The 27,566-nt window shown below is 41.6% G+C and overlaps 1 protein-coding gene across 1 annotated transcript; it reads right to left on the reverse strand.

Moving 5' to 3' along the window:
* Nucleotides 1-25,998, reverse strand: pcnp (PEST proteolytic signal containing nuclear protein). Its single transcript, XM_078560064.1, has 5 exons — nucleotides 25,891-25,998; nucleotides 23,382-23,620; nucleotides 18,749-18,823; nucleotides 9,447-9,502; nucleotides 1-1,238 (listed from the first exon to the last, which is right to left on the reverse strand). Exons 1-5 carry the CDS (start codon nucleotides 25,934-25,936, stop codon nucleotides 1,115-1,117), a joined length of 540 nt encoding a protein of 179 aa, XP_078416190.1. The 5' UTR covers nucleotides 25,937-25,998; the 3' UTR covers nucleotides 1-1,114.
* Between the last annotated feature and the right edge of the window lie 1,568 nt (nucleotides 25,999-27,566).

Here is a 27,566-nt window from a genome sequence, read left to right on the forward strand (position 1 = left end):
AAGAGTAACATGATCCCAGTTTAGAGTTTATTATTTATCATTTTGTACAGCAGAACTAATACAAGACTTTTGAAGCCCCAGGATAGGACAGTAAGAATTTCAGAAAAGCTGTGGCTGGGCTGATTCATGTTGATACAACCACATCAGTTAATTGTATGTATTGAGGTTTCTAATTCATAGCAAATTTGCACTTACTTGCAGTTCCTTTGCCAGCTATTCCTCATTAGACACAGAGATAAAAGCAAAGAACTGCGGATGCTGGAAATCCAAAATCATTAGACACGTATCTTGAGGGAATAGGAATGATGTTACTTACCATACTCTAATGGAGCGTGCCAAATTATAACATTTGTGTACTAATTTCATAATACCATGACCTCATTAATAATAATTTGAAATAAAGAGCAGTATGCTGGAATATTGATGTGGATGAAGAGACAGGACATAGTTTGCCCCTGCCATTCCACATACAATGATTTCCTGTTCTGCCTTGCAAGCATAGCACAGTCAAGTGGTAGGTTAAACTATTCCAACTTGAGTTTATATACAACCTAGGAATGTCTCATTAGTCCATCCACTTGCTGGAAAATGGTGCATCACTGGGAAACCTAAGTTTTAAAAAAATTTGGCAGAGTTTAAACTTTTGAGTCACAAAATTTGCTTAAATCAAAATATCCCTTCTACTGTAAAATATAAAACTGTTCTCAGGAGCTATGCAATTAACGATCATGAACTTTTCAATGGTGTGAACTGAACTTATCCTTGCTACATTTAACTGTTGATATGTTAGTTTACAGCACTCTAATCAAAAAGCCCACTGAGCCACATTAAAAATAATCAACGGCAGCTACAAGAGATGACAGGATCTAAATGCCGATTTTTGTGTCAGAATATTCCTGTAATGAAATTGTTTGAAGGGGTTATCCACTATTTACTAAACACATTGCACTCATTACAATTTATAGTGAGAAAGTCTTTTAAGTATACGTTATACACTTATCGTTGAAAATAGTTTCCATTTCAAAGCAATCTGGAGGGTTTAGAATGCATCTTAATCCCTAAACTTTCTTTCTCCTTCCCACAGCTCTCAACTCTGGCTTTTGAGCAATGGCATTTAGTCCTCGTCTCCAAAATTCCGCAGCTGACTTTTCATTTTCCGCTCCCATAACCTCTGGTTGTCAGAAAATCCTTGTTTTCCCTTGTTGAAGGAATTTGGTCCTGCTGATGTTGGTGTTTCTCTGCAGAAAGATAATGTAAATTACCAGAGTATAATCCTAACTAAAAGTGCATTAATGTGCTACTTTAAAGTGCAAAAATGTGTTTCCATTTCAGAGTGGGAGCTTATAAATTACTTACATTTATAAAAGAGTCACAACCCCCAATATTGAATAATCTACAGTCCTTAAAGCATTGCTTAGTAAAATACATAAGGCACATCACAAGCAGGTAGTTGTATTTTACTGTTAAAGCTGCTCAATTGACTTTGCTTGAGGCACCAATTTAGCTGTTTGTTTCCTTATGTAAACCATGTTAACTGAATATCAATATACAAAAATTCCAAGAGTTATATCCTACAGAAACTGCCAGGGCACTATGCCAGGGCCCACTGACTACAACAGTGACCATGACTCCATAATATGCCCAGTGAGTCCTACAGCTACCATGACTGTGCCCTGCCTCTTGTAAGGACTCTATTCCATTCTCCCAGTTCTCCAGCTCTATCATATCTATTTTGATAATGCCAGCTTCCATACCAGCGCTTCTAATACATCTTCCTATCTTCCTTTATCCTCAATCGAGGATTTCCCACGACTGTAGCTGACAGGGCCCTCAACCATGTCCATTCATTTCTGTTTTCACCCTTTCCCCTCCCTCGCAGAATCGCGATAGGGTTCCCATTGTCTTCAACTCACCCCATAAGCCTCCACATTCATTTCTGCCACCTCCAGCATGATGCCACCAAACACATCTCCCCTCCCCAGTTAGCAGTTCAAATGGACTATTACTTCTGCAACACCCTGTCCACTCTTCAATCATCCCCAGACAGCCATCTGCAGAAACTCATCTTCAGCTGCTTCATCAATGACCTTCCTTCCATCATAAGGTCAGAAGTGGGGATGTTCGCTGATGATTGCACAATGTTCAGCACTATTCACGGACTGTTTCAGTATCTGAGAAGCCATTTCCAAATGCAGCAAGACCAGGACAATATCCAGGCTTGGGCTGTCAAGTGGCAAGTAATATTCGCGCCACACAAGTACCACGGAATGACCAGCTTCAACAAGAGAGAATCTAACATGACAAGGCAGCCCACTTGATTTGCACCCCATCCACAAACATTCACTCCCTCCGCCACTGATGCACAGTGGCAACAGTGTGTACCATCTACAAGATGCACTGCAGAAACTCACCAAGATGCCTCAGACAACTCCTTCCAAACCCACGACCACTACCATCTAGAAGGACAAGGGCAGCAGACACATGGAAACACCAGCACCTGCAGGTTCCCCTCCAAGCCACTCACCATCCTGACTTGGAAATATATTGTCATTCCTTCATTGTCACTGGGGCAAAATCCTGGAACACACACTCCAACAGCACTGTGGGTGTATCTACACCATATGGACTACAGCGGTTCAAGAAAGCAGCTCACCACCACTTTCTCAAGGGCAGTTACGAATGGGCAATAAATGCTGGCCTAGCCAGCGACGCCCATGTCCCATGAATGAATTAAAAAACCCACCCCTTTCACAGGCTCTTCCCATACAAGCGCAGGAGATGCAATAACTGCCCTTTCACTTCTTCCTTTCCCGCTGTCTAGGGCTTCAAACACTCCTCCCAGGTGAAGTGATTTATTTGTACTTCTTTCAGTTTAGCATATCACTATTCACTGTTCATTATGTGGTCTCCTCTTCGTTGAGACGACCAAAGATTGGATGACCACTTTGTGGAACATCTCTATTCAGTTCATAAGTATGACCTTGAGCTTCCAGTTGACTTTCAATTCAACTTTTCCCCGAACTCCTACCCTGACCCCTCTGTTCTCAGCCTCCTACACTGTTCCAATGAAGCTCAATATAAGCTCAAGGAACAGCACAATTAGTGCTAATGTAACAGCCAAATATTGTCCTGGAAAAAAAAAATCTCAAATCTGCTTAACTGCACTGTTTTCATGGTCCCAAATATTTGTTTAATCTTTAAGCAGAGCTCATTTCCATTTAATTCTGCTACTTACATAAAATAACAGATTTCAGTATCTCTTCTGTCCATTTCAAGACTAGGTTTAAAGCTTACAAGGAGTTATCTGGGAAATGTTTTCATGCAATTTCTGCAAATGTTTCTCTTTTAATTCAAATAGATAAATAAAAATGTGTAACTCTCGCCACAGTTTGTAATATTACTACATTATCTAGAATTAAGTGACCAACTGCCCTTTCTGATTAACCTTTTTGGTTCTTAAGTTGACTCAAAAGAACATTCACAAGAGGATTGATCATTGAATTTAAATCATATGGTAATGAAAATAGGGCTCTCGTGAAAAACAGCATTACAACTTGTATGTCGTTGAGAACCATTACTCTGGTGTCAGGGCATGCAAGTAATTTTCCAGTAATTCTTGCTTATGATAAAAGGCCACTGGGATATTGTCAAACTCACAAAGGCATTGTTCCCAAACTAAAGCCTGTTTACCATTATTCAACATTCCATTTTGGAAGAAATGAATCAAGTTAAAAAGTCTGTCTTTATAAAGGAAGAAAATGCTACCCAGGCCGAGGTGAGAGAAGAGGTAACTGGTACACTGGAAGAACTTGCAATCTAGAGGAAGGTGGTGTTGGAAAGACTATCTTTACTTAAATTAGATAAGGTACCAGGGCAGGATGAGATGCATCCAACGGTACTGAGGGAAGTGACAGTGGAAACTGCAGAGGCAATAGTGATAATCTTCCAGTCTTCCTTAGACAAAGGGGAGGTGCCAGGGGACTGGAGAACTGTGAATATTACACCCTTGCTCAAAAAGGGGTGCAAGGATAAAGCTGGCAACTACAGGCCTGTGAGTTTGACCTCAGTTTCCAGAAGTTTCCCTACCACTAAGTACTGGATGAAATTAATAATTACTAAGACAAGTGCAAGATAATTAAGGAAAGCCTGCATGGATTCATCAAGGGAAAATCATGTTTAACTAACTTGGAGTTTTGAGAGAAAGTAACAGAGAAGGTTGATAAAGGAAATGTTGTTGCTGTGGTGTATATGGATTTTCAAAAGACATTTGATATAGTGCCACACAACAAACTTGTAAGCAAAATTCTATGTCATGGATTAAAAAGGTAAGTAGGCACTGGATAGAAAATTGGCTGAGTGAAAGGAAACAGAGAGCATTGATAAATGGTTGTTTTTCAGATTGGAGGAAGGTTTGTAGTGGATTTCCTCAGGGGTCAGTGTTGGGACCCTTGCTCTTCTTGATATATATTAATGACCTAGACTGTGATGTGCAGGGCATGATTTCAAAATTTGCAGTTGACACAAAGATTGGAAATGTTGTCAACTGTGATGAGGATAGTCTTGAACTTCAAAAGGACATAAACATGCTGGTGGATTTGGCAGACAAGTGGCAGGTGAAGTTCAATGCAGAGAAGTGTGAGGTGATTTGTTTTGGCAGGAAAGGTATTTTGAGATAGTATTAAAAAAAGGGAGAGACTCTAAAGGAGGTGCAGGAACAGAGGGACCTCAGTGTATACATACATGGGTCATTGAAGATGGCAGGTTGTGTTGAGAGAGCAGTTAATAAAGCATATAGTATCTTAGGCTTTATTAATAGGGGCACTGAGAACAAGAGTAAGGAGGTCATATGGAACATGTATAAGATACTAGTTAGGCCTCATCTGGACTACTGTGTCCAGTTCTGGGCACCATACTTGAGAGAAAGGACGTGAAGGCATTGAAGAGAGTACAGAGGAGATTCACAAGAATGATTCCCGGGATGAAGAACTGTAGCTATGAGGGTAGATCGGAGAGGCTGGGACTGTTTTCCTAGGAGAAAAGACGGCTGAGATGAGATTTGATAGAGATATTCAAGATCCTGAGGGAGTATGGACAGGATAAATAGTGAGAAACTGTTCCCACTCAAGGGAGCCTCAAGAATTGGAGGGCACAGATTCAAAATAATTGACAAAAGGAGTAAAGGCAATGTGAGGAAAAATCTTTTCACCCAGAGGGTGCTTGGAGTCTGGAACAAATTCCCTGAAAGGGTGATGGAGGCAGGTTTGATTGAGGTATTCAAAAGGGAATTGGCTTGCCACTTGAAAAGAGAGAATGTGCATGGTTACGAAGATAAGGCAGGGAAGTGGGACTAGGTGGAATGCTCTTTCAGAGAGCCAGTGCAGACTCGATGGGCCAAATGGCCTCCTTCTGCACTGTAAACATACTGTGACGTTGCATAAATACAAGGCATGTCATTTTAATGGAATAAAATGTTAATTTTACTGGCATATAGCATGTAGAAGTTAGAATAAATCTAATTTTAGTAAATATTCTATAAAAGAAAAAAATACACATTGGTCGTCTCTAATTCTGATACATCGAACTGATTTATATTGGGCATATGTAAAATGTGTATTTAAATTCTCAATTAATTCTAAGCAGCATGCCCGATCTTCTGGCACTGGAGTCATCCGAACTGGTTAAATGTAGGGAAACCGCTCTTTAAAGTTAAGGTATATTGGAGGGTTCTGCACCACTCAGGCCAATCATTGTTAGACAATCTGTAGATTGATTTAGCAGAGAGCCTGTAGCAATCTTTTAGAAAGAACAAGCTTCCTCTCCATCTTTGTAGAAGAAGTAGTCTCTGTCAGTTCACTATGTCTGATTTTCTTTCACAGGAACCTTTGCATTGTGGTTACAGAGGAGTTCCTTTGCAGATACAGCTATTAGGACAGGGAGTAGCTGGCTTGTGAGGCTACAGTAGCCAGTTGCAGGTAGAAAAAAGTGTCACTTAACTGTACAAGTGTCCAAGTTCAGAAAAAGATGAGTGAAGCAAGCTCAGTCTTTGTCACTCTTGTTTGAGGTTCAGTTGGAACTGAATATCCAAGTGTAACAGACAGGCCCAACGGAAAAGGCTTCACCGACCCCGCACTCTTAAGGGCTAACACCTGGACCCCAGGGAAGGAAGGTGGTAGACTAAACTATGCCCTTAAGGATGAGATTATGTAAAGTCTTAATGCTGTTATCATCGCTCACACACAGACATCAGCTATTTTATAAACTGGAATATCAAAGCTGTTAATTTGCCAGCTATCTAAAGAATTTAATCTCAGATTTAAAATTTCAGATCCTGGATTCTGCTATGGTTAATGCACTGTAGTAGATAGTGCTGATTTAATGATATATTGAATTGCCCATATAACGTTTGTTACTCATTTTGTCAATAGTCTTATCCATGGAAGATATGCTACTTAACTGCTAGATATCTATTAATTTACATGTGTCAACATTGGAACATAGGAGTAGGTCATGCTCAAGCCTCCTCCACCATCTCGATGCCATTTTTCTGCACTATTCTCTATCCCTCGATATCTTTAATATCTATAAATCTAGCAATCTCGGTCTTGAATATACTCAATTACTCAGCCTGTACAGCCCTCTGGGTGTAAAGAATTCCAAAGATTCACCACCCTCCAACTGAAGAAGTTCCTCCTCGTCTCAGTCCTAAATCTTATTCTGAGGCTGGATCCCCTGGTTCTAGACCACCCCGCCACGGAACCCACCCCCCAATCCAACCAGCCAGGGGAAACATCCTTCCTGCATCTACCCTGTAAGAATTTTGAATGCTTCAATGAGATCACTTCTCATTCCTCTAAACTCTAGAGAATCTAGGCAGAGTCTCCTCAATCGCTCCTCAAAGGACAATCCCGACATTCCAGAGATCAGTTTGGTGAACCTTCATTGCACTCCCTCTACGGCAAGTATATCTTTCCTTAGGTAAGTAGACCAAAACGGCGGATAATATCCAGGTGCAGTGTCACCAGGGCTCTATACAATACTCCTGTACTCAAATCCTCATGCAATAAAGGTCAACATAGCATTTGCCCTCCTAGATGCTTGTTCCACCTGCATGTGACTTATGAACAAGGACAATTAGGTCCCTTTGGAGATCAACACTTCCCAATCTCTTACCATTTAACAAATACCCTGCATTCTGTTTTTCCTACCAAAGTGGATAACTTCATATTTCTCCACATTATATTCCATCTGTCATGTTCTTGCAAACTTATTTAGCCTGTCTAAATCCCCTTGAAGTCTCTTTTCATCCTCCTAACAACTCACATTCCCACCTAATTTTGTGTCATCAGCAAACTTGGAAATATTACATTTGGTCCCCACATCCAAATCATTGATCTAGGTTGTGAATAGCTGGGACCCAAGAACTGATCCTTGCAGTACCGCACCAGTCATAGCCTGCCAACATGAGAACGACCTGTTTTTCCCTTCTGTTTTCTGTCTGTTCACCAATTCTCAATTTATGCCAGTAAATTACCCCCAATCCCACACTGTTACTTACTAACCTCCTGTGTGGGACTTTATCGAAAGCCTTTTGAGAATCCAAATATGCCACATCCACTGGTTGCCCCTTATCTCTTCAGCTAGTTACATCCTCAAAAAACTCCAAGAGGTTTGTCAAACATGATTTCCCCTTCATAAATTCATGCTCACTCTGCCCAATCCTACCATTATTTTCCAAGTGCCCAGTTATCATATCTTTATAATAGATTCCAGCATTTTCCCTACTGCCATTGTCAGGCTAACAGATCTGTAGTTCCCTGTTTATTCTCATTGATGTAGATGTCTACGAGAGTTGTGACCAATAAATAGTTTTTAAGAGCATGGCTTTTGATCTAGCTTCTTTTTTGATGATTTGGCAAGAGTTAATTCATCCACTCAGCAGCTTGATAATAACCTAACAGAGTTAGTAAACTAAATTCCGTTTGATCCAAACCAAATTAAATGAAAGGTAGTTCAGCAAGCCAAATCATGTATCATCCATCCAAACACCAATGCTGAGGGTTAAAACCTAATCTCTTTGTAAGGATTCATTGGTTTCTTGGTGTATACTTAACAGGATACCGAAACCCAGCTTTTCTTACATTTGCATTTTACCCTTGTAACCATGCATTGGGCACTATCTTTGCTTTGTAATTAAAAGAGCATACCACAAGAATTTGGCTAGGGATCGGCAAAAGTCTTACAACTGATGACTACTTCAAGAAACTGTAATATTCTTGTCTAAATTGATAGTACTTGAAGTGAAATTTATGTTTGAGACTTATGAAAGCTATTCAACTTGGGGGTGGGGGGGGGGCATTGATAGTTCAGATAAGGGCAAAGTGCTTTCTGCTGTAGCCAGTTGTAGGGACATTGGCAAAATCTTGACAGCTGCATTGCACAGGCAAAAAAGGTTTCTTAACGTGACATCAATTGCAGCAGGACTGTTTTTTCAAAGACCTTGAAGGAAAAAAAACACAGGATATCCCACTGTGAAGTTTACAGCTCGACAAACAACCATTCTTAATAGCAAAATCTTGCCTAACTGAAGTGTTTGCCTTAATGCAAAGTTAGAATCTTAGCAAAACTTTGTTTCAGTAAGTCTGATGAGAAATGAAACTGGGTGGAGACAAAACATCTGTTCCAGGGTGATTATAAAACCCAACCATAGAGATTCAGCCAATTTAAGTGGTGTGGAGTTTATATGGAAGCTGCAAGAAAATGACACAAGCTAACATTGAATGATGTCATAGCGTGTCTTCTTTTGAAATGCAGAGAAACTAACTCCATAAGAAGCTATATTTTATTAGATTAACTCTGCTTTTAATTCACTGAGCAACAATTTGGAAGGAGTCTGTAATTTATGGGACTCTGATCATTTAATTATCTTGGTGGTCTTTGAAACTGTGACCAGGGATAAGAAGTTTAACAAAGGTGTACAAAATTAATTTGGACTCGAATGGGCAAATTAGACACCCCATTGGACAAGTGTGGTCCAAAGTGGATTTTGATAGGATGGTACTATCCTGTCAACAGAAAATCTCCCCACTTGAGACGGTCATTGTAAAGACTAGTTTGCTGCTGCAACCAAGAAACTTGAGGTCAGTTGCCAATGATCAGCAGGAGCGACTGCTCATATGTGTAACTTCTTGTAATGTATTTGTGACTAACAGTTGTATTGTATTGCTAACTGGTATTCCTACTAAATCTAGTAAAGATATTAATATTTGATTTGGGCTTTGAGTGTTGCCTCATTATTTCTTGAATCCAAACTGTAGAGTATGTCAAGGGTATTTGGTTACGTCTTACACTACCTAACAATGTCTCACTGGTATGCAGCTTTACATGCATCCAATGAGTTACGGCTTTTGTGTTTTGAACTTTAATTGTTGAAATTATTAAAACCATACCGTCCCATATTCTTCATGCGCATTTTTGCTTCAGGGGGCATTTCCTCAGGCTCACTCTGCAGGTAAAAATAAAGGATTTCATTAACCACTCATCAACCTTTTATAATACAGGTGTCATATCTCAAACCTAATCTTAGTAAGATAAGTCAGAAGTGGGTTTTCCAAATTCTTGGCACAAAAATTCTAGCTGTCAAGATGATCCAGGAGACGTTTTGCACACTCACTGGACTCCTGATGCAAAAGTCCAATGGAGATTCTTCATTAAAAAAGACATCTGTACAGAGAGTTCTTACTATCCTGCTTAGCATGCCATTTAGCCATGACACCATGCACACACAGGTTAAGGTTCTCCCAAATGAAAAGTAGCATCAAAATGCAGGAAAATGCAACACCAAAAGAAACACCTTCACTGGTTACATGGGAGACTGCAACACCTGGATGAGTATTGATACATCATTTTAAAGAGCCTCTGATCAGTAATCAAGCAACAAGCCAATAATCTTCATTTTAGCCATAAAGATAGTTTAAAAAATGGAATAAAGAGAATAATGCCTAATGTAAAATTATCAGTTGATTATAATTTTTCTTCACCGTAAAAGATGATCTACAAGTAAAATCTATTATATTAGGTTTAAGGCTTAAGATGAGACACTAAACAAAGGCCCCATCTCCCAGTTCAGATAGAATAAGTTCCCGTGACACAATTCAAAGAAAAGCAGGTTTCTCCCAATATTGTGGTCAATATTCATCCCTCATCAACACCACCAAAACAAATGAATCAGTCATTAAACTTGTTTGCTGTTTACAAGATTGGTGCATAAATTGATGACCATATTTAGCCACAAAACTAAACTGACTACCCTTCTTTCATTAGAAGAAAATTAGACTGAGAAGTTGACACCCAATGACATATTTGAAGCTCTCAAAACAAGCCATTTAAAAAAAATCTATCGTATGAAGGTTAAAAAGACTATAAAAATTGCAAATGTATTGGTACAAATGACCACGAGGGTTATTTTCTGCCCAAGAGACTAAGAGGTCTAATATTTTGGTCTTGCAAAATAAATCAAAGTATCCTGTTCCACTAATATTTGGTAACCTATAGCAGACACTGGCAATCATTTCAAGCCAAGTATGCATCTTGTGTATAACTCAACCAGATCAGGCTCTTATTGTTCTATTTGTTCTTGGGATGTGAACATCACGGCAAGGTCAGCATTAATTGCCCATCTCTAATTGTCCTTGAGAACACGGTAGCGAGCTGCCTTCTTGAACTGCTGTAGTCCATCCAGCATAGATACACCCACAGTGCTGTTAGGAAGGGATTTTGACACAGTAACAGTGAAGGAATGGTGATTTAGTTTGAAAAGAATGTGTGGCTTGGAGGGGAACTTGCAGGTATTGGTGTTCCTTTGCATCTGCTGCCCTTGTTCCTTTAGGTGCTAAAGGTTACAGATGTGGAAGGTGCTGTTGAAGGAGGTCTGGCGAGTTGCTGCAGTACATCTTGTAGATGATACACACTGCTGCTACTGTGCGCTGGTGGTGGAGGGAGTGAATGTTTAGGTTGATGGATGGGGTGTCGATCAATTGGGCTGCTGCTTTATCATGGATGGTGTTGAGTTTCTGGGCTGTTGTTGGAGCTGTGCTCATCTGGGCAAGTGAAGAGTATTCTATCACACTCCTGACTTGTGCCTTATGGATGGATGGTGGGCAGGCTCTGGGGAGTCAGGTGAGTTACTCAATAAGAGAATTCCTAGCCTCTGATCTGTTGCTGGTCCAGTTAAGTTTCTGGTTAAAAATAACCCTCAGGATGTTGATGGAGGGAGATTCAGCAAAGATAATAGCTGCTGAATGTCAAGGGCAGATGGTTAGATTCTCTCTCGTTGAAGATGATCATTACCTGACACTCGTATGGCACAAATGGTACCTCCCACTTATCAGACCAAGCTTGAACATTGTCCAGGCCTTGCTGCACGTGGACATAGACTCCTTCAGTATCTGAAAAGTTGTAAATAGCACTGAACAACACAATCATCAGCGAATGTCATCACTTTTGACCATATGATGAAAGAAAGGCCATTGATGTAAAAACTGAAGATGATTTGGCCTTGGTCACTGCCCGGAGGAACTCCTGCTGTGATGTTCTGGGATTGAGATGGCCTTTGTGCTGGGTTTGACTCCAACCAGTGGAGAGTTTTCCTCTGATTCCCACTGACTTCAATTTTGCTAGGGCTCCAGGATGCCACACTCATTCAAATGCTGTCTTGATGCTGCCTTAATTTCAAGGCAGTAACCCACATCTCACCTCTTGAATTCAACTTTTTTTCCACATTTGCACCAAGGCTGTAATGAGGTCTGAAACCAAGTGACCTTGTCAGAACTCAAACTGAACATCAGTGAGCAGGTTAAGCGCTGCTTGATAGCACTGTCATTGACACCTTCCATCATTTTGCTGATAATCGAGAGTAGACTGATGGGCTGGTAATTGGCTGGATTGGATTTGTCCTGTATTTTGTGGACAGGGAAATTTGCCATCTTGTCAGGCAGATACCAGTGAGGTAGCTGTACTAGGACTGCTTGGCTAGGGGCTTGGCTAGTTCTGCTACCCTTAGTGCTTCGTCCAAGTGCTGTTCAACCCTGAGGAGTATTGACTGATCAGCTGAGAAAGGGTAGGTAGTAATAAGCCAGAAGTTTCCTTGCCCAACACCTCGATGTTGAGGATTTAGAGGGCCACTCCCTACTGACTGTGTACCACTGTGCTGCCACCTCTGGTGGGGATGGTGATGGAGGAGTCTGGGGAATTGGCTGTAGGGTATGATTCAATGATTATGACTATGTCAGGCTGTTACTTGACTAGTCTGTGGCACAGCTCTCCCAATTCTGCAGGACTGATTGGGCAGGGTGCACCTTTGTCGTTTCTAGTGCCTAGGTCAATGCCATGTGGTCTGTCAGGTTTTATTTTTCTTTGACTTTTCTGGAGCAGCCTGATACAAATGAGTCACTTGCTAGGCCATTTCAGACGGAATTAATGCTAACCACACAGATCTAGGGTCACATGTTGGCCAGACCACGTATTGATGGTAGGTTTCCTTCCCTAAAAGACATCAGAACCAGATGTAGTTTCATGGTCATCATTACTGAGGTTAGCTTTTCCTTCCAGATTCTATTATTATTGAATTTAAATTCCACCAGCTGCAGTAGTGTGATTTGAACTCTCGTCTCTAAAGCATTGATCTGGACCCCTGGATAACTAATCCAGTAACATTGCCACTATGCTGTTGTCACCTTTTCTGGTCATAACACTTTACAGCATGAGGCCATTCATCGCATCATGTTTGAGCTAGCTCTTGAAAAAGCTATACTCTTAGTCCAATTCCCCTCACCTTTCCTCTTATCCTTTCATTTTATTTATTTTTGAAAGCCTAGTTTGGATTGTTTGGACCAATTTCTGCTAAGTAATTCCAATCGTATTCTGCATAATAAAATCATCAAGCCTGCCACTTAAATTTATTATTTTAAAAAGTCCTCTAATTCTACTCAACCAGTAGAAATCGATTTCTGCTACTCACTTTATGAAAACTCCTCGTCATTCTGAACTCAAAGATACCCTAACTTCTAGTCTAGTACATAAGAAATAGGAGTAGGCCATTCGCCCCTCAAGCCTGCCCCACCATTCAATAAGGTCATGGCTGATCTGCCCCAGGCCTCAACTCCTCTTTCATGCCAGCTCCTCCTAGCCCTCAACTCCCTGATATTTCAAAAATCTATTTACCTCCTCTTTAAATACTTTCAGTGATCTTGCCTCCACAACTCTGAGGTAGAGAATTACAGACATTCACTACCCTCTGAGAGAAGAAATTCCTTCGCATTTCAGTTTTAAATGAGTGTCCCCTTATTCTGTAACTATGCCCCCTAGTTCGAGATTCCCCACTAGTGGAAACATCTTCTCTGTCAAGCCCCCTCAGAATCTTGTATGTTTCAATAAGATCACCCCTCATTCTTCTAAACACTAATGAATAAAGGCCTAATCTGTTTATCCGTTCTTGATAAGTCAACCCCTTCATCCCAGGATTCAGCCTAGTGAATCTCTTTTGAACTGCCTCCAATGCCAGTATATCCTTTCTTAAATACAGGGACCAAAACTACACAGTACTTCAGGTGCGGCCTCACCAACATCCTTTACCTTTGTAACATGACTTCCCTATTTTTAAACTCCAATCCCTTAGCAATACAGGCCAAAATTCCATTTGCCTTCTTAATTACTTGCTGCGCCTGCATGCTAACTTCTTGTGTTTCATGCACAAGAACACCCAGATCCCTCTGTGCACTTTTTTGGAGTCTCTCCATTTAAATAATAGTTTGCCTTTTGAGTAAAAAGAGCATTGGTTTCTCCAACTAAAGCCATTCATGCCTGGCATCATCCCTGTAAATTTCTTTAGCACCCTCTCCATGGCTTTTACATTTTTACTACAGTAGGATATTTAAAACTTAGGTAAGATATTAACTGTGGCCAACCAACATTTTGTATAAGCTTATCATGACCACTTTTCTTTGGCATTTGAAGCCTCTATTTATAATTCAAAAGTTCTAAATTATAAATTATAAGGATGTTTCCTCTTGCGAGTAAGTCCAAAACTAGGGGGTACTGTTTTAAAATTAGGGGTCGCCCTTTTAGGACAGAGATGAGGAGAAATTTTTTCTCTCAGAGGGTTGTGCGACTTTGGAATTCTCTGCCTCAGGTAGTGGAGGTGGGGTCATTGAATATTTTTAAGGTAGAGCTAGATAGATTCTTCTTAGGCAAGGGAATCAAAGGTTATCGGGGTTAGATGGGAATGTGGAAATTGAAACACAAAAAGATCAGCCATGATCTTATTGAATGGCGGGGCAGGCTTGAGGGGCCAAATGATCTACTCCTGTTTCTATTTCTTATGTTCTTTTGTCCTGCTACTTGAACCGAATCTGATCCCAACTTGCTTGTAACAGGGCAGCATCATTTGCAATAGCTTCTCTTGCTGTTCCCCATGATCTATCCTTGGTCCCCTCCCATTTCATATCTATAAGTTTCCCCTCAGCAGCATCATCCAAAAGCACGAGCATTAGTTTTCACAGGTACACTGACGATACCCAGCCCTAGCTCATCACCACCTCTCTCGACTCCCCTCCTGTTGCTAAATTACCAGACAGCTTAACTGACATTCACTACTGGGTAGGCAGAAATTACAATTATGGGGAGGCGATGGCATAGTGGCACTGTCACTTGACTAGGAATCCAGACACCCAGGCTAATGCTCTGTCGACAAAGCTGGTCCCACCACAACAGCTGGTGGAATTTAAAAAACAACTAGTCTAAGTACTGGTGACCATGAAACCATTATCGACTGTTGTAAAAACTCATCTGGTTCACAAATGGCCTTTAGCGAAGGAAATCTGGCCTACATGTGACTCGAGGCCCACAGCAATGTGACTGACTTTTAATGCCCTTGGAAGTGGCTTAGCAAGCCACTCAATTGTATCAATCGCCACAAAGCCTAAAAGGAAAGAAACAGGACGGACCACCCGGTAACGATCTGGAAAACATAACAGCAAACCCAGCCCTGTCAATTCTGCAAAATCCTCCTTACTAACATCTGGGGGGTTGTGCCAAAATTGGGAAAGCTGTCCTACAAACTAGTCAAGCAACAGCCTGACACAGTCATACTCATGGAATCATACCTTACAGATCATACCACCATCACCATCCCTGGATATGTCCTGTCTCACTGGTAGAGGAGCCAGCACAGTCGCAGACACTCAGGAGGGAGGTGCCCTGGGAGTCCTCAACATTGACTCTGGACCTGACAAAGTCTCATGGCATCAGGTCGAGCACAAGCAAGGAAACGCCCTGCTGATGATCACCTGCTGCCTGCACCCCACCCCCCTGAGCTGCTGAATCAGTACTCGCCATGTTGAACGCAAATTGAAAGGAATACTGAGAGTAGCAAGGGCACAGGATGAAGTCTGAATGGTGGGCTTCAATGTCCATCACCAGGAGTGACTCTGGCTGAGCTAGCCGAGTCTGAAAGGACATAGCTGCTCGACTGGGTCTGCGACAAGTAATGAAGGAAAAACCTACTAGACCTCATCCTCACCAATTTACCTGTCGCAGATGCATTGGTACCTGACAGTATTGGTAGGAGTGACCACCGTGCAGACCTTGTGGAGTCAAAGTCTTGTTTTTACATTGAGGATACCCTCCGTCATGTTGTGTGGCACTACCACAATGCTAAATGGGGTAGATTTCGAACAGATCTAGCAACTCAAAAGGTGCTGTGGGTCATTAACAGCAGCAGAATTGTATGTAACTACAATATGTAACCTCATGGCCTGGCATATCCCCCACTCTACCATTATCATCGAGCCGGGGGAATCAACCCTGGTTTAATGAAGAGTGCAGGAGTGCATGCCAAGAGCAGTACAGGCATACTTAAAAATGAGGTGTCAATCTACTGAAGCTACAACACAGGACTTGCACACCAAACAGCGTAAGCAGCATGCAAATGACAGAGCTAAGTGATCCCACAGCCAACAGGCCAGAATTAAGCCCTGCAGACCTGCCACATCCAGTAGTGAACTCGAGGAGGCGGCTCCACAAATATCCCCATCCTCAATGATGAGTGGGCCCAGCACATCAGTGCAAAAGACAACCTTCTTCAGCCAGAAGTGCCGAGTGGAGGTTCAATCTCAATCTCCACCTGACGTCCCCAGCATCACAGGTGCCAGTCTTGAGTCAATTTGATTCTTTCTACGTAATATCAAGAAATGGCTGAAGGCTCTGAATACTGTAAAGTCTATGGGCTCTGACAACGTTCTGACAATATTATTCAAGTCTTATGTCCAGGACTAGCCAGGCCCGTAGCTAAGCTGTTCCAGTGCAGCTGCAACACTGGCATCTACCTGACAATGTGGAAAATTGCTTGAGTACGTCCTGTCAACAAAAATCAGGACGAATCCAACCAGGCCAATTACCACCCCATCAGTCTACTCTCGATCATCAGTAAAGCGATGGAAAGTGTTGATGACAGTGCTATCAAGCAGCACTTAAACAGCAATAATCTGCTCACTGATGCTCAGTTTGGTTTCCTCCAGGGCCTCATTACAGCCTTGGTCCAAACATGGGCAAAGAACTGAATTCAAGAGGTGAGGTAGGGTTACTACCTTGACATTATGACAGCATTTGACCGTTTGTGGCATCTAGGTGACCTAGCAAAACTGGAGTCAATGGGAATCAGGGGGAACGCTCTGCACTAGTTGGATTCATAACTAGCACAAAAAGATGGTGGTTGTGGTTATTGGCAGTCAATCATCTCAGTCCCAGGACACAGCTGCAGGAGTTCCTCAGGGTGCTCTCCAAGGCTCAACCCATCTTCAGCTGCTTCATCAATGTCCTTCCTTCCATCACAGGGTCAGAACTGGGGATGGTCGCTAATGATTGCGCAATGTTCAGCACCATTCACAACTCCTCAGACGTTGAAGAAGTCTGTGTCTATATGCAGCAAGACCTGGACAACATTCAGGCTTGAGCTGATTAGTTGCATGTATCATTCATGTCACACAAGTGCCAGGCAATGACCATCTCCAACAAGAGAGAATCTAACCATTCCCCCATGACATTCAATGGCATTACTATCGCTGAATCCCCTCTATTAACCGCCTGGGTGTTACCATTTATCAGAAACTGAACTGGACTAATCATCTAAATACTGTAGCTACAAGAGCAGGTCAAAGGCTAGGAATCCTGCAGCAAGTAACTCACCTCCTGACTCCCAAAGCCTGTCCACCATCTAAAAGGCACAATTCAGGAGTGTGATTGAATACTCTCCACTTGCCTTGATGAGTGCAGCTCTAACAATACTCAAGAAGCCAGACAAAGCAGCCTCCTTGATCGGCACCCCATCCACCATCTTAAATATTCACTCCCTATACCATCCACGCACAATGGCAGCAGTGTATACCATTTACAAGATGCACTGCAGCAACTCACCAAGGCTCCTTCGACAGCACCTCCCAAACCCACGACTTCTACCACCTAGAAGATGCATGGGAAGACCACCACCTGCAAATTTCCATCCAAGACACACACCATCCTGACTTGAAACCATATCACCTTTCCTTCACTGTCACTGGGTCAAAATTCTGGAACGCCCTCCCTATCAGCACTATAGGATTACCTACACCACATGGACTACAGAGATTCAAGAAGGCAGCTCACCATCACATTCTCAAAGGCAATTAGGGATGAGAGGTCTAGCCAGAGACGTCCAAATCCCAAGAATGAATAAATAAAGAAACATTTCCTCCAATTAAATATGAAGATTGAAGCCATTGTTTTCTGACCCTACTCCAAACTCCATTCCCTAGCTACTGACTCCTTCCCTCTCCCCGGCAACAGTGTGGGTCTAAACTAATTTGTTCAGACACTTGGTGGGACATTTGACCCCAAGGAGAGCTTCAGAACACGCATTTGCATCATCTCTAAGACCAGCTATTTCCACTTTTATTACAACTCCCGACTTTGCCCCAGCTCAGCTCAGCTGCCGCAGAACCCCTCATTCACACCTTGACTTGACTATTCCAATGCACTCCTGGCTGGTCTCCCATACTATCCTCTGAAAACTTTGGTCAGCCAAAACTCTGCTGCCTGTGTCTTAACTCGCAACAAGTCTACTTCATCTATTACCCCTATGTTCGCTGACTTATTTGGCTGCTGGTCAAGCAATGTCTTGATTTCAAAATTCTCATCCTTGTTTTCAAATTCCTCCAGGTCTTTCCTCTCCCTATCTCTATAATCTCCTCCACAACGCTCCGAGCTAGCTACGCTCATCTAATTCTGGTCTCTTGAAGATTTTAATTGCTCGACCATTAGTTGCTGCATTGTCAGTTGCCCAGACCCTAAGCTCTGGAATTCCCTCCCTACACCTCTTCAGCCCTCTACCTCACTCTCCTCTTTTAAGACACTCCTTAAAACCTACCACTTTGACCAAACTTGTCATCTGACCTATTTCCTTATGAGGCTAGGTATAATTTGTTTTATAATATTCCTGTGAAGCACCTTGGGACGTTTTGTTACATATAAATACAAGTTGCTGTTGGATTATTAGGTTGATCTATGACCATTTTATTTATGCAACATTGACTAAGCTCCATTCTAAATATATTTTCTCTTGCCTTCTCTCAGAGAGAGTAGTACCAATTCCCAACAATTGCAATTGTACAGAAATGATGCTCCAAGCTCACAATACAAGACTACTTTAAAAAGTACTTACATCCTCATCTTCATTGAAGACTGCTGCAACTGAAGGTTTCTTTGGAGCTAAAACAGGTGGACTTTCTTTTGGTTTCTGTGAATAGAAATAAATTATAAGATTTCAGTTCTGATAAATAGATCACGGGAGGTCAAATAAAATAAACATAGAGCTGCCTTAAACTAATTTCCCACCTAAACGTAACAGGTTTGTTTTAGGCCTTACAGTTACCCAAACATATTAACCTTAACAGGATTGGTGTTTAAGACCATTGTTCTTCATGATTATATGATAAACACTGCAGAGCTATTTGATTAATCCCACTTGCCCATTCTTTTCCCATTGCCCTGTAAAATTTTTCCCGCAAGTATTTATCCAGTTGTCCTTTGAATGTCACTAATGAATCTGCCTCCAACACCCTTTCAGGCAGTGCATTCCAGATCACAAATCACTGTGTTAAAAAAAGTTTCTTCGTGCTCATTTGCCAATCATCTTAAATCTTTTATTCTCTGGTTACTGGCCCTTCAGGCACTGGAAGCAGTTTCTCCTTATTTACTCATTCACGACTTTGAACATTTCTACCAAATCTCCTCTTAACCTTCTCGGTTCTAGGAAGAACCCTGGCTTATCCAGTCTCTCCGCATAACTGAAGTCTCTCATCATTGGTATCATTCGAGTAATGTTCTGCTGCACCCTCTCCAAGGTTATGACATCCTTCCTAAAAGGCGATGCCCAGAATTGAACACAATATTCCAGCTGAGGCCTAAACAAGTGTTTCAGAAAAATGCAACATAACTTCTTGCTTCTGTACCCTATTCCTCCATTAATAAAGCCAAGAATTCCATGTTTTCTTAACAGTTTTCTCAACTTATCCTGCCATCTTCAATGACCTGTGCACATACATCCCTAGGATCTCTGTTCCTTTATCTCACACCCAACCCCTCAAAAAATCTTTATTAATGATCTGGAGGAGGGCATCGGGGGAAATTATGTGCAAGTTTGCAGATGACACAAGGATTTGTGTCAATATATCACCGTTCCTTCACTGAAGCTGGGTCAAAATCCTGGAACTCCCTTCCTAACAGTACCATGGGCGTAGCTACCCATGCAGCGGTTCAAGCAACTAGGGATGGGTAATAAATGCTGGACCAGCCAGCGAAGCCCACATCCCGTGAATGAATATTAAAAAAATCTTTGGTGACAAAAAAGCCCAATCAAATCAAGATACAATGAGAGAAATGGGCCAGTGTGTGGCAGATATAATTTAATATAGATAAATGTGGTGTTATGTTCATGTGCAGCATGAAGGTCAACCATCTATATACCATGCAGGGCTCTGAACTAAACTGTTAAGGAGGAAAGCAACTTGGGTGCTATAGAACGAGTCGCTAAAATTTCATGCTGTGAAGCTACAGCAAATGCAAGTTAAGTATTAGGATATATTGTTATATTGATCCAATATAAAACAAAAAACATTACTGTGCTTATTTCTCCTCTAGATTTTTTAACTATGATTTAGAATCCCTGAACAATTTGCCAGAGGGAATAGCTTTTCTTTGTCTACTCTATCAAATCATCTTAAAAACTTCTATTAGGCCGCCTCTTAATCTTCTCTGTTCCAAAGAAAACAGTAACTTTTTCAAACTCTCCTCATAACTGAAGTCCCTCGTCCTTGGTAACATACAGGTAATCCTCCTCTGTATCCTTTCTAATGCCTTTACAACTTTCCTGAAGTGTGGTGCTCTGAATTGTTCACAATACCTCAACTGAGGCCTAACCAATGATTTATAAAGCTTAGCATGATTTATTTGCTTTTTTATTTTTTTCTTCTATTTATTCTATTCCTTTGAGTAACCCATATGTTTTTTAACCACCATATCAACTTGCCCAATCACCTTTAAGAATTGGAGTAGATAGACACATCATCCACTCATCACAAAATTCGGCCATTTATAGTAGACCGTCTTTCCATATTGCTCCTCCCAAAGTGCCACTGAGGCAGGTATGAGAAACCGAGAATTGTCTACACTTTAATCAACTATAAGGAATTCCGCCAAAATAAATTATTCCCTACTGAGCAACTTAATGATTCATTGAATTAATTTGGTTAGAAATGCAAATATTTGTTTCTTTCTATCTTGCTTCTTCAGCCACCTATTTAATCTTTCTTGCCTCTCTTTCATCCCTCCCCATCACCACCAAACAGGACCTCTGCACTCAGTTTTTAAGATGACTATGCAAGCTGGTTTCAGGCCCCCACTGCTTCTGGCCACTAAAGGGAAAGCAAAGTAAAGGGAAAGTGATGACACTAAGATTGGAGGCGTTGTGGACAGCAAGGAAGGCTTTCAAAGCTTGCAGAGAGATCTGGACCAACTGGAAAAATGGGCCAGAAAATGGCAGATGGAATTTAATGCGTAAAAGTGTGAGGTGTTACATTTTGGAAGGTCAAACCAAGGTAGGACATACACAATAAATGGTAGGGCACTGAGGAGTGTGGAGGAACAAAGGGATCTGGGAGTTCAGGTACATAATTCCCTGAAAGTGGCGTCACAGGTAGAAAAGGTTGTAAAGAAAGCTTTTGGCATACTGGCCTTCATAAATCAAAGTATTGAGTATAGGAGTTGGGATGTTATGGAGAGGTTGTATAAGGCATTGGTGAGGCCAACTTTGGAGTATTGTGTGCAGTTCTGGTCACCTAACTACAGGAAGGATATCAGTAAGATTGAGAGAGTGCAGAGAAGATTTACTAGGATGTTGCCGGGTCTTAAGGAGTTGAGTTACAGGGAAAGATTAAACAGGTTAGGACTTTATTCCTTGGAGCGTAGAAGAATGAGGGGAGATTTGATAGTTTACAAAATTGTGAGGGGTATAGACAGAGCGGTATAGACAGAGGGGTATAGACAAATGCGAGTTGGCTCTTTCCACTTAGATTAGGAGAAATAAACACGAGAGGACATGGCTTTAGGGTGAAAGGGGAAAGGTTTAGGGAGAATATTAGGGGGAACTTCTTCACTCAGAGAGTGGTGAGAGTGTGGAACGAGCTACCATCTGACGTGGTAAATGCGGGCTCACTCTTAAGTTTTAAGAATAAATTAGATAGATACATGGATGGGAGAGGTCTGGAGGGTTATGGACTAGGTGCAGGTCAATGGGACTAGCGGAATAATATTTCGGCACAGACTAGAAGGGCCGAATGGCCTGTTTTCTGTGCTGTAGTGTTCTGTTCTATGGTTCAATTGTGACTTGGCCAGTGCCTTCTATTTGAGAAAGCACCTCCATTCTGTGCATACAAAGACAAGTGACATGGAATGTACCATGTGGGGAATTACAAGTGCTTATACCCTATGTGGTTACAGCTGGTAAAATAATGGATTACTAGAATTGATCTACAGTGTTACTGATAAGGTAACGGTTTCTTATACTTTTTACAGTCAGTGCTGAAAGAGCATTCAACTGGAGGGGACCCCAGAATTACCAAGTGCTATTTCAGTGCTTCAACCCGAGTTGAGAAAGTCCATGAGTCGAGCCTGAGGCCTTCTTGGGTTATAAAGCTCAGCAATACACTAGATAAACTTGCTGAGCTATTGGAAAATGCATTCTTTTAAAAAAGATGCAGTTGAGCACCCCCTTCCCCACCCTCAACAACAAACATGAGCATTAATAATTGGGACTCTTCATTCATCTAATGAGGGGTACATCTCTGCATTTCTGGCTTAAAAGTCAGAACACAGGAACAGAACAAGACATTCAACCCTCAAAATTGTTCTGCAATTCAATTAGCAATGGCTAAGCTGTTCCTTAACTACATTTATCCGCCTTTGTTCAATATTCCTTAAAACCTTTACCTACCAATACTGATGACCATCTTGAAAATGCTCAATTTGTCCCACTTTTCTATAAACTTCCCAAAAGCAACTAAAGGAATACAATAGTACACAAATGCTTCCAAAAGAATATTCAAAAATATACTTTTTGTGCATATATTCAACATTAAAGCATGCATGATCCAAATTTGGACTGGGAATATGAATTTACACACCTCATATCAACATTAATACCATGTTAAAGTGATCAAAGCTATTATTACAATAATATATTTTCCCAATTCAAATATTCAGCTTGGTTTGAGATTTCTAAATGCTAAATTTTACATTTACTAAAATTAAGCAATGCATTTAAAATGTAATGCTGAAGACTTGCATTGGGAGAATCCTCACTTCCTAGAAGCAACTGTTTGCAAACATTTTAAGGATAATCTACATGTGTTGATGCTCAGCACAACTCTGAATATTAACATTTTTAATCCTACACTGATTACATTTCTCTTAAGTAGGAAGCCATTAGCAGAACAAGGTTAAAATTACATGCACATTTCATTTGATGCTGAACACAAACATTTATTACAGTTTCAATGTTCATATATTATGTTCAGCATTTCATTACCAGCCCCAATTGCTGCTCTTGAACTGTTGCGATTTTAGTTTATACTGTTTGGTTCTGAAGCCCTTCCCTTCTGATACTGAACATGCCCAATGCTTCAAAAGTGCTGCCCCATTAGCACCATGTAAATAAATAATGGTTCTGCAATTAGAAATATCCATTACAAACTACAAATACCCTTTGACACATAGAAAGCAAAAAAACAATTACTTACATTGGCTCCTAATTTGATGGATATTGGGGCTGGTTTCTTTACGGTCATACTTCCTATTGAAAATCCAATTTTGGAAACTTTTGCAGGGGTGGGTTTGTTGTTTGCATCCCCGGAAGCAGAATCGTCTTCATTTTTCTCATCAGCTGCTCTTTTCTCTGCACTTCGAGTTGAACTTTCTCCTTCATTACTGGAAGAAACAGTCTTAGTTTTCACAGTTTTCTCTTCCTTCTCTTCTGGTCCTGGTGGAGTCGAAACAACTTACCAAGATGAGATACTTTTATCGAGCACTTTGGCGGATGCAGCAACCTCATTAAGTATTAGGGAGCTTCTGTGGGTGTGCACTGACTGAACCAGTAGTCTCTTCCACTGTTTGTCAGATACAGTAGATGCAGGCACTCAGAAACCATTTCATAGATGGATGGACTCTATATTTCAGTTTTAGGGTAAGATTAATCCAGTGCTCCTGTTTCTTGGACCCCCAAAGAAAATTCACAGGACCAAAACAGTACAGATTTTGGTAGACTAAAGGTCCACACTGAGGAAAAATTCACCAATGACTGTACAAATTGTAGACTTTCAGGTGTTACATTATAAACCATGTTGGGGGGAACAGCACCAGAATGACAACATCCTAAAATAACTGATGACCAAACGGAGTGCCAAGATGGGCAGCATTTCAAACAATGATTCACATAGTCAAGTTATAATCAATTACTCTAACAGCTACAGTTCCAGTAACTTCAGTTTCTACTTATTGAACTTTTATCTTTTTTTTCAGCTCTTACTAGTCGGTAGTAACATCCAACAGAATACATGTAGTTCCAGTGATCAAATAAATTAGAGATAATTCTTCAAATCTCCGATAATCAGTTTGAAATCTAATTAAACTAATGCTAATTCTGAAGACAAAATTCAGAATGGCAAACAATGAGTTAAAAACTTTTTAAAAAGTTTCACAAGTATAGATCAGTTACTACAGAATAAAATTTTGTTCCAAGAGAAATAATTACTTTAGTTAAACTCAGGCTTGCTAGTTTTAAAAAAAAAAATTCCTCCTGGATTTGAACAGCTAATTTGCAGAAACACTTTTCACATGTTTTTTAACACGTGCACTAGCTATCAGCTTTTATTCCAATAGCACATGCCCATTATTAAATGGGCTCTGCATTCCTGACAGGAACCAGCCATACAGCCAATATATAATCCTTTCATTAGCCCGAAAGTTAGCCAGCCAAAAATGAATAGCAGAAACTATATAATTACAGCGTTAAACAGAGCATAACCCACATATTGGAAAAAAACTATTTAGAGAATAGCCCTATGGCTAACATTTGGGAGTTTATTATTCATTTCAAGTTAGATGCTCTAAATTCCAATGCTGTCTGCTAATGTGATTTACATCCACCAAGTGAACTATTGTAATTTAAGTATACGGTTATATCCAGTTGCAGTACATAGCAGTGACGAGGATGGTCTAATTTGCTCGGTTACAAAACTAGTACTGTATTGGTCCTACTGGATTTTTTGTGTTGCCAAAACTCTGAATCACTGAATGTATCCAGCACTGTTTTCACCTGGTATTTTGTGACAAGTTACCAGTCATTAAATACATTATGAAATCACTAAGCATTCCTAAAAAGATGTCAAGCACAGCAGTTAAGATTACAAATTGTTATAGGTATTAGTGTGTGCTTATAGCTGTCATGTGTTATTCTTGATTGGGCCTTTAATGCTTCCATTCAATTACTTGGCTTGAATTTCAGATACTATTCAAAAAATCTTGAACCAATAAAAAAATCTCTATTTCAATGTAAGATGTTAGCTGGCAAAATGAGATCAATTATCAAAAAAATATAAATGGCAAAAAACTTGTATGGCCTAACTCATACTCCACATTAGGTTTATCTACATTTTAACCGAATAACCTAAGCTACAAATACACACTGGGTCGTAATCAGATTGGCCAATGGGCTGCATTTCATATTATACGGCGAAATATAGTAGGAGTTAGCTCTCATATTTCACAGCAATTAAAAACACATGTTTTTTTTTAAAAAAGGGTAAGCCAGATCTGTGGTCACGCTTGCAACAGAAATTATTCCCAGTGCCAAGTTAATTTGCTGAAAAAGTCTAATTTAGTTACTGTTTTTAACCAAATGTTACATGTTAAATATTCACAGGGAACGCAGCATTTTACTACTAAAGAAATCAACCCTAATAAATCGTTCTTTTAAAAATGAAATGTGAGCTTTAAAGTGCTTAAAGGTAACATAGTAAATTGAATTAACCTATGCTAGCAAATGCACTATAACTCAGAGCTTGAAGCCTATGTACAGGGTTGGGGGGAGACTCGAGGCCCGCCTGCCGACTGATCCTGCACAGGCTCCTCCGGGCGGCGGTGGGGGGGGGAAAACCTCGCTTCCTGTTTTGCTTTTTCGCTAGTAATGACAATATGGGGATTTGTACATCCTGCCGCGCTGTGTGTAGTTAAAAGATTATGAAGCGGCACCTTCATCTTGCAGTTTCTCCAGCTTCGAGCGCGTTTCCTCCGCCATTTTCAACCAACTTCAAACCGCTAACAGCACCCTGGGAAGGGTGGATCGTCACTTCCGGCGCCATTGCCTGGCCCCGCCCTCCCCGCACGCACACACAAACTCATCATCAGGGCTGCGAGCTGCTGTCGTTCATTCACCTAGAGTAACGTGGGAGGTGCATGTACCTCCTGAAAGAGTCTGAACGTTCCCCTGTTCGGACGGAATTCCACATTGGCCCCAAGCCCCGAACCCTCCCTCGCGTGCCGGTGCCCCGCAATAATATGAGCCGCCTCGGGGACATGCCCTCCGTGCCATTTGGCATGGCGCGGAGGGGTTTTCTGTACGGACTGCTGCTGCAAACCTTCCATTTTCTCGCCCTCGTCCGCCGCCCGGACAGGCCCTGGCGTGCCTTGTTGCCATCCGGCGGCGGAGGCCCCCGATGGGAGGCCCTCTACGGAGGTGTCCTCCCGCTTTCTATCGGGGACCTGGGTTGGAGGGTGTTGCATGCAGCAGTCCCCTACAACCGTAGAATGTGTAGGTTCACAGACTCCCAAGACACCTGCTCTTTTTGCGGTCTTGTGGAGTCCGTGGACCACGTTTATATAGGGTGTTATAGGCTGCACTCCCTTTTTAGTTATTTAAAAAACCTTCTGTTGCTGTTTTGTTTGCACTTCAGTCCCACGCTCCTGATCTACGGACACCCGGTGCTGAAGGGGGTTGGGAAGGAGGAGGACCTCCTCGTGAACCTGCTCCTGGGCCTGGCCAGGTTGGCCATTAACAAGTCCAGGCAGCGGGCGATCGAGGGGGGAGTCCCGCCCAATTGTTTGTCCCTCTTCCGCGGCTACGTTTGCGGCCGGGTATCCCTGGAGAGGGAGCACGCGGTGTTTGCCGGCACCATCGAGGCCTTCCGTGCCCGGTGGGTGCCGCGGGGACTGGGGTGTTTTGTTGACCCCTTTAATCACATTTTGGTTTAATGTTTGTAAGTTTCCTTTAAACTTTGTCCTTGGTTTTACAGCTGACCTGAATTAGGGGCTGTGCTTGATTTATCCCTCGTTATTGTTAATTTAGTTAATTGTTTTGACTCGAAAAGAGTTACCTCCTGAAAGAGGGAGACACTCACTCCCCTGTGATGAAAAGTCCACACAGGAAATGTTAACTTGTTTTGGAAGAACAACAGTGATTATCGCCATATGAACACACTCGACCTCTCCCTCCAGCAGCACCGCCGCACCCTTTTTCAAAGCTGCGCGTGCCCCCAGTTTCATTTTATTCTTCGCCTCATCCGTCGCCTCAACAAGAAACTATTTCTCTTTCTCTCAAGTGCTAAGGAACGCAAGCTCCAACAACTCGACTCCAACACCCATCTGGGATCCTCCACCCCTGCTTGTCCCTCCGTCCTCACCCCATCTTCCAATCCCAGCCCCAGCCTCGTATTCACTATACCCCCTGACCTTCCCCTCTCCGATGCTGAACGTTCAGTGCTCAGCAAAGGACTTAGTTTCATACCCTTACGCCCTCATCTCAATGAATTTCGGGCTCGGCATGATGCTGAACTCTTCTTCCGCCGTCTTCGTCTCCGTGCTCATTTTTTTGGGCAGGAGTCCTCTCCCCGTTCAACGGATCCTTTTACCCACCTCCAATATTCTCCCTC

The sequence above is a fragment of the Cetorhinus maximus genome, chromosome 16 (genome assembly GCF_964194155.1).
Source record: "Cetorhinus maximus chromosome 16, sCetMax3.hap1.1, whole genome shotgun sequence".
Lineage (NCBI taxonomy): Eukaryota > Metazoa > Chordata > Chondrichthyes > Lamniformes > Cetorhinidae > Cetorhinus > Cetorhinus maximus.

Bases quoted from the DNA above. Each gene is read 5' to 3' on its own strand.
- pcnp (XM_078560064.1), bottom strand. From the start codon at position 25,936: ATGGCGGAGGAAACGCGCTCGAAGCTGGAGAAACTGCAAGATGAAG. The intron at 9,503-18,748 runs GTAAGTACTTTT...TTTTACCTGCAG, and splicing joins TCTTCAATGAAGATGAGGAT to AGTGAGCCTGAGGAAATGCC. The intron at 1,239-9,446 runs GTATGGTTTTAA...ATCTTTCTGCAG, and splicing joins CGCATGAAGAATATGGGACG to AGAAACACCAACATCAGCAG.